This window comes from Sphaerodactylus townsendi, linkage group LG09 (genome assembly GCF_021028975.2).
Source record: "Sphaerodactylus townsendi isolate TG3544 linkage group LG09, MPM_Stown_v2.3, whole genome shotgun sequence".
In the NCBI taxonomy this organism is placed as follows: domain Eukaryota; kingdom Metazoa; phylum Chordata; class Lepidosauria; order Squamata; family Sphaerodactylidae; genus Sphaerodactylus; species Sphaerodactylus townsendi.
In genome coordinates, this window is record NC_059433.1 from 53,932,049 (window position 1) to 53,940,425 (window position 8,377).

The window sequence follows — 8,377 nt, forward strand, 5'->3', positions numbered from 1 at the left end:
GTTGAAGACTTTGGCTCCAACTTACAGCCTCTGAGTTTTTGAAATGCTTTCAAGCAGGTGCAGGTAACACCTGCTACAGCATAAATGAGAACAATTCAAGTGACTAGACAGATTAAATTCAGAGAAGTTCTACATAGTTTCAAGTACAAACTTTCTAATTATTAAACAGAAAGATTTGTTACTTATATGTGAAGAAGCATAAACTCTGAGGTACATGCTCACAGGTGAAATAATACATGTTTCAACTTCATGCTGCACTGAAGTCAGAGCAAACAGTATCTAGAGTCCCCTCAGCAATGCATGGATATTAATGTTTATGTACATCCCAACTATATGAATACACAGTTGCTCACAGTTGCCCCAGTAAGACAAAACAGAAAATCAAAGGATCTTACGCTACTGATTCCCCACTGGTGCATAAGTACGAGTAAATCCAACTTTCACATGGGTATATGAACAAACACTGGTGCTACTGCATGGACAGAACTCCTGAACTTCAGCATCTCCAACTGTTGTCATCTTGACATTTCCCAAGAGCTGGGAGCTACTACAATTACAGTCACTTTACAATATGTTTTATAAAAGCCTTTGAAGGTCATTGGGGAATAATGGATGGAACCATAGGTTAAGATTCTGCCAAGTAAGATACCTTTTCTCCTACACAGGTTTCAGAGGTCACAAGGCCCCAGGTAATGCAAATACAACCCCTGAGCCACTCTTCATATACTTCAGAGTAAGCTTCAGTTTATTTTGTCCTGATCCCAATAAATCCTGGTATGGTGCCAAAAGAACTGTGAATATGTCAAGTCCTTAAAATATAGTATTTGGCTGAAGCCTCTCTTTATCTATTCATGTTATTTTTATCAGCAAATTTTAAGCCATTTGATACTCCATATGTGACAGAACAGACCAGATGTTTATGTAATTTGGCTTGTAAACAAAATTCATCGAAGCAACACAAATAGTTGGCCTGTTGCATTCTAGGACAAGAGCAAAAAGTAGGAATGTAAACAAGGAAGTAATTTGTTTCAAACTTCTGTACAACTATAAAAATTCAAGGCAGAACAAATGACACCTGAATAGGCCAAATATAGGATTATGCTTCGCATACTGCAAGAAAACACTTTCAGGGTGCAACTACACACACAAAAGAAATGTGTGAAATGCTATAGAGCTGTATGACAAATACTATAATAGTAAATCCACATGTTGCCCCAAATTATTTAATCCATTCTTTTTCCCATAACCACTGTACTCAATACACAGTGGCTTATTGATCTTCTACCCTTACTAACCTAGGACTTACCTTGAATTGCCTGAGGCAGCAAGGGACTACCAAGCTGCATACATGTAATACAGTCACATGTCATCACTATCATGTGACAAGCCATCACATGACAGTACAATACTGTCATCTACAATCAGAGTCATGTGATGCGAAAGTAAGGAGCCAGATATATAATCTAATCAAGAATAAGGCAAGGCCAAGAGGCATCAAACAGAGCAAAAGGAATGCATTTGCAGGGAGTCAAGGCTCCGAACTCCAAGTACACATATGGACTACAGGAGAACTGCTGGGGGGAGGAGAAAGGGAGACAAGAGGATTTGTGAACCTGTCTGTCCTAAAAAGGAACCTTTTCTGAGTGACTTTATCTTACTGTCCTGCTGCTCCTGTTAGTATGTAGGCAATGGGAGACAGGGTGTAGTCCCCTTGATCCCTGTGAATGTTAACTTCAGCTTGTTCCAGTGAACATCAAAGTAAACATATTGAGCCCATATAGAGGTGCTTCAAACATAGCAAATTCGGGTTGGAGAGCTACCTCAGGACCCTGACCCAGGCCTTGAAGGTTACCTTTTTTCAGTCCAGTCACAGCTGACTATGGTGACCCCATAGGGTTTTCAAGGTAAGAGACATTGGAAGGTGGTTTGCCATTGCCTGCCTGTGCATCTCAACTCTGGTATTCCTTGAAGGTCTTCCCATCCAAATACTAGCCAGGGTCAGGGCTGACAAAGTAAGACTGGCCCAACGTCACCCAGCAAGCATCCATGGCGCAAGTGGGGAACCTGAGTTTCCCAGGTCCTAGTTCAACACTATCTGCTATTCCACACCAGTTCTCACTACAACCTTAGATTAACTTTATAACTGACAGCATCACATGAAACCTATAGTCTACCTTACACATTTCTTAACAATGTTCCTGTCATTCTGCCTATATCTGTGACCCATTTTCTGTAATCTATACAGGGAGGAAAAACTATATGTGCCCATAGCTCATCATGAAAATATTGTACAATTGCTGGGCAAAAAAATCATTTAAAAACCTTCTGCTTGTGATGTTTGGTAGTGGTGAAAAGCAGCTCAACAGGCTTTAACCATAACTACTTTACTGGCACAGAACATAACTAACCACAAGAATAGGAATCTCCACTCACCTCATCCAGGCTTCAAAACTACAAGGGAAGAAGAGGTCCAAGCAACTCAAACGAAAAGATATAATATCTTCCGACACAACACTGCAGACTGCCAAGGTTACAGCACCAGGTCACAAATGAGAATTGGAATTAACAGATTATTGCAAAAATGTTCTTAGAAGCGCGGCAATTTAGAAAAAACCTAGTCACAACATCATTCCTTCAAAGCCATGCAAATCGGTTGCTTCAAGAAACAAATTCCAAAGACAGACATTTTCCTGTTTTCAATCTCTATGGCGTTTTCCCCATGGCCAATATATCCTGGGATAAGGAGGGGAATCATCTTGGTTTGGCCATGATTTCCATATAGCTTCCGGGTCTAACTCGGGCCTGCCCTGCAAGATTTCCCTTATCCCACACCTTTCAAAAAACGATGAATTTGGGGGTTCTTTTTTATAAAAAAAAAATGTGCCGTTCCCACTCCCATGCAAACATCACGGGAGACAGACCAGTTTATTTTTCCCGCCTCACCGACTGCAGCCAATCAGAATGGCGGAAAAACAGGACAGTTCATGCATGCACAGCAATGTCGACAAGGAAAATGGAACTAAAGCGGGGACTATGCACGTTTTTCCTCCCAACGCTGACAGGCTGCCATGCAGAGGGAGAAACCGAGATAGAAACATCCCGGAATGTATGATCCCGGTTTTCCCCCAGGATATTTTGGCCAGGGGAAAACGCCCATATCAATTTGTTAGGATTTTCTTTTTAAAAACAAAAACAAAACTAATTCCTGGTCAAAGTTTGGGAAGAGAAAGAGGAATTATTCTATTTTTAGCAAATAATAATAAAAATACAAGGCTGGCAAGGTCTTGAGTTCTAAAGAGCTACAATACTCACCAACTGGGCAAGATATGCTGATTTGTTTATACTTTACATGTCCCAGTTCCTTCTAATCCACCTCAAACAATCAGCACTATACCTCCCTTCCCTCTGATATCCCAGCTCCTTCCTTTCTCTTCACCAACACAGGAGATCTTTTCCCTCTCCTGATGTACTCGGTTCCTTCCTTCTTCCTTATTCACATATTGGGGGCATTTTTACTGGTATCCACCCCAGGAGAAAAAGAAGGCTCTGCCTTACTATGCCATTGCCCACTGATTTGATCAGTCCTGGCCTTCAGTCACATTCATTGATTTGGAACATTTCTACATCACACCTTTCTCTCAGTTGGAACCCAAGGCCCCATTCAAGCAAAACTGGGGCACTGGAGCTAGAATTCAAGGAAAGAGGCCAAAGCTACCAGGACATCATGCAGCTATCATGTCAGGGACTGATCCATAACTTGCTCAGGGTGTTGACTTTGTCCCACTGGGCCACACAGTGTGGTGAAATATGGCCTTCTCATTTCCAAGTCTTGCTGAACATTTAGAAGAACAAAAATAGAATAATTAAATACTTTGAAATAAATGAATACATTTAATTACAAAAATTAAATAAAGAAACAAACTGAACTATTTCATGTGTGTTTTCCATGAGTCTTAGTGTGCCTCATAAGAATTATAATTTTTAGTACTGTTATTATAATACTGACCTAAAAAACTACACAATTTTAACCTGAGCAACTTTATATTCTCTATATAATAAGCTCAGAACTCCATTTCAGCACTCTGCACTGACATCTAGTGGATTAGTTGCAGAAGTAAATGAACTCAAACTGGTGAATTTCAAAATGCAGTACAGATACTTAACTATTTAAGTTAACTATTTCAAATTTAACAACAAAATAAATGCAATATCTGAAAAAATTCTAAAAGTAAAAAAAACCCTGTTGAGTTCTAGTTTCTTTGTGCATTTCTCCCAATATATTCTAGATTGCCAATATTCACATGTATGTATTTGAAAAATAGTGGGTTTTTAAAATATCTACCACAATTAGGCAAACTGGGAATTTCAGAACCAATAAGCTCACCAGAAAACATGCCTTGTTTGAACACCCTCAGTTATATATAAGGCACTCTCCTGATCCGATCTACCTGACAAAGTTCATCACAAGAATGACTGACTGTTTTTGTGCATGCACTGTACATTGCAGTCTGAAGCTGCTTTTACCTAGCTCAAGAATGAAATAATCTCATTTATCAGAGACAGGACAGTATCCCCCAGTGTCGGGGACATTCTAGCATACAAGTGTGATATGTTTGCATAGGCATACAGCTGTAAAGTATAGTTGGAATTATTTCAAATGGAATTCCATCCATCCTTTGTGCCTCACAACTGGATGCATGAATGACCACTTTTGATGCCTGCACACTTTGCAGCATCTATTCAAGAATCATCACCAGAACTGCTCACAAGATTAGCTACATTCATGAGTAGACCCTTAACAGAACTAAAAATGTCAAAATCTATTGTTTTCCCCCCCTATTTTACTGTATGCCATTTTAAAGGCTGGAGATGGGAGAGGCAAACAGGCGATAGCAGTGAGGAAATCTAATAACGCAAGGAAAACAGTGTAATCATACAGATGTAATATCTAACTTCATTCAGTCACATTCAACCAGCTTACTGAACAACTGGTTCCCTGCTTATGACCTATAAGCAGAATCTGAACTGAACTGGCAGGTGTTTGAGTATGCCTAACTGCAATAAGGCCTCTGCTATATCCCTACAACCCTATACACATTGTAAACACATTGCATAAGATGCAGTAACTATATTAAAGAAAGTTATTTCAGCAGAAAACAAACTAATATTTGATTTTGTAAAATTTTGTAAATTCTCTTGTTTATCAGAAGGAACATACTTCTGAGGTAAAGCACAGTATAAACATTTCCAATTAAAAGAATATGAGGAAACTTTTGGCATAAAAATGTCAGATTTAGAAAAGTTACATTCCAATCCCTAAGTCAGCAACTAAGGAAGAAGAAGAGTTTATTTTCATACCCTGATTTTTCTCTGCCTTTTAGGAATCTCAAAGTTGCTTACTATCACCTTCCCTTCCTTCCCCACAACATACAACTTCTGAAGTAGGTAGGGCTGAGAGAGTTATGAGAGAACTATGACTAGCACAAGATCAGCCAGCAGGTTTTATGTGTAGGAGTGGGGAAACAAACCCTGGTCACCAGATTAGAGTACACCACTCTTAACCACTATACCATAATCAAACTCATCATTTCTGGAACACTGACACTATGTGCCTATTTATAACGAAGCAGCTCAGTTTGACTGCTTCTGTAACTGAAGTATTAGAAATACTAAAACTACATGGTCCTGGTTTCATTTCTTATGCATAATGACTTCCCTGCTATCTTCCCTAAAAGTAGCATCATCAGACAACATAGTTTTGAAGTGTTTTCTTTAAACAACACAATAAAGTATATTAAGCATGCTGTCCTAAAGGAAAGAAGGCAGGAATCAGTTTTCTCCAAATTTAAGGTGGGTGGGGATATACCAGCAGAATGATGGGGGGCAGTTTGAACATGCCTTGTTTGAACATGCCTTGTTAGGAGATTTCTTTTCCCTGGGTGAGTGTTGGCAAAAAGATATAGTTACAAGGATGTAACCATAAAGTATGTCAAGCAATTTATTTCTACACATTATTCAGGGATATAAAATTTTCAGCATCTTACCTTTACTTGGGAATTTGGTAAAGTGGCCCCAAAGGTCACCTGCTCTTCCATTTGTTGGTTTGTTCACAGTTTTCCTTTTTGTTCCTGTGTTTTTAAGATTGGCAAAGAAAGCAGGATCCTGTTTCCTTATTTTCTAAAATAAAAAGATATGTATTTCATAATACCTCTTGCATTTTGCAACAGTCCCCCCAATTTTTTGGGGGGTGGGGAGTTGTTTGTTTTTAAAGCCAAACATAATCCTAACACTTCATAGTTTTACACATTTATAACACTGTATAGTAAAACAGTCCTTTGAGGACTCTCAAAAACTTTTATTTAAAGAAAAACATTGTTGTGAAGTAATGGCCACAGTAAAAGTAAACTCATCACGATCTTAATTTAATTTTTATCAGTTCTATGTAAAACATTCCCTAAATACCCCAGAGTTTCTTCCTTACCTCTGGTTTTGTAGAAAGGTCCCATTTAGTGAAAAACATCCTGCCAAGCTTGGCACAAAAGAGCCACAAAGAATCAGAATGCAGAAGCTATGTAACTCGCTGACTAACTTTGCTCTGTGTTATTTACTAACTACACAAAGAAAATGCTGTCTATTCAAAACACATTTTAGAACTCTTTTCACAGAAAGTGAGTGAACAAATGGTCCCATGTCCCAAGCTGTAGTCACATCTCCCATGAGGCCTGCTGATTGTTGTAGGGCATGGAACAGAGTGACACCAACACCAGGCACTACAAGGCACTTGTGTAAACAACTTTTGTGTATATTCTCTCTTTAGAGATTTGCTTCTACGATTTGTATTTTTAGGGCAGAATAAAGTTTATCAATATGTTTTGTACATATGAGCCCTCAAATTCAGCTTTTATTTCCCAGATCTTATTTGATTTTTTTTTGGTAGGTGTGAGATTTCAGTTTGGAAGTAGAATGAAATTCTAAATTCAATTAAGTTTTCATTTCACCAGATACATTCACAAAACTTCAGGATATGATTTACCGCAGATGGGGCAGGAGGAGCTGTGAGACAATTACCATAATATTGAAATCTGAACACCTACTTTTCAAATCTAGACTATGTGAAATCTACATTTTTTTCTTTCTTTCTTTTATAAAAATGACCAGTGCTGGAATAATAAAAATATAGATCATTCCAAAGTAATGTATATTTATATTTTGGACACCATTTCACAAATCCTCACCCAGATCCGATGATATATTTTGGACAGAGGAGTTTCATTGAGTGTATGAAATTTCCAAAGCCAAACATTTCATTAAAAGAGAGACAGGGAGAGATCTCCATGCTGGTTCCTTAAAGTTCATGGACTGCTTTCCTTATTTAAGGTTCATGGACCTGTTGTCTGCACTTATGCATTTTTCATGAAAAAAATTCTAGCTGTAAAAGAGTATATAATTAATCATGAATATAATAAAATTGGACTTTTAAATTATATACAATTATAAACTTGAGCTGTGTAAAGAAGTAGAAATATTATGATGATATATGGACATACTAAAGTATTACAAAACCTAAATTTTAAGCATGTTATTCTTGTACAGTCCAGAGCCTTGACTTTTCATCTACTTGTTTACAACAAGGTAGAGATGGTATTTTTTAACTATTGCCTAGACGATCCCAAGGCAGTTATGAACAGTGTTAAAATTATATAAAATAGTGCACAAGAAAGTCTATACAACAGCCAAAAAAACCCAAATATAGCTCTCACCATAAAATAATAAAAAGAACAGCAACAAAAGACAGAAACATGAAATAACAGAGAGGTAAGATAACAATAAAGCTTCCAGAAACAACAACAGTTAAATTAAAACAGTGGCATCAGATCAAAGAACCACACACCTCAGCAAAATATTAAGCCCAGCCAGATCAGCAAGTGAAAAACATCAACATCATGTTTGGCACCAGACGTAAGGTAGATGGAAGGGCATTTCGCATATGCCACCTCAGAAGATGGAGGCATACTCATATGCCTCAGAAGATGAATGTAACTATTGGACATTTCTTCCAGAGGCTGGAAACGAACCGGCACCTTATGGAGTCATTCAGAACTAGCCAAACATTAGCCCAAAATTGGTACCCACAAGGTATCTTGCTCCTGAATCATTTCACCATTGGATGATTGTACCATTGATTTCTGGAAAATGTGAAATCTTAAAATTTAATCCATTTTACATACCTAATGCTTCATACTTTATTCTCTGTATTACCCTTACTCCGAACAAATGTAAAACTATGAAACTGTGCTGGACTTCTGTCAGCTATGAATATATACCACTACTAAAGCTTCCAGTATTTTTAAACTTTCAGTGCCTTCTGTTAAAATTT

General features: G+C 37.9%; 1 protein-coding gene across 1 annotated transcript in view; it reads right to left on the reverse strand.

Annotated features, from left to right (window-relative positions):
- ST18 (ST18 C2H2C-type zinc finger transcription factor) overlaps positions 1-6,568 on the reverse strand; it is a 228,394-nt gene extending 221,826 nt beyond the window's left edge. Inside the window, 2 exon segments of the mRNA XM_048507715.1 lie at positions 6,045-6,177; positions 6,482-6,568. Coding sequence (XP_048363672.1) covers positions 6,045-6,177; positions 6,482-6,520 — 172 coding nt within the window. The 5' untranslated portion in view covers positions 6,521-6,568.
- Between the last annotated feature and the right edge of the window lie 1,809 nt (positions 6,569-8,377).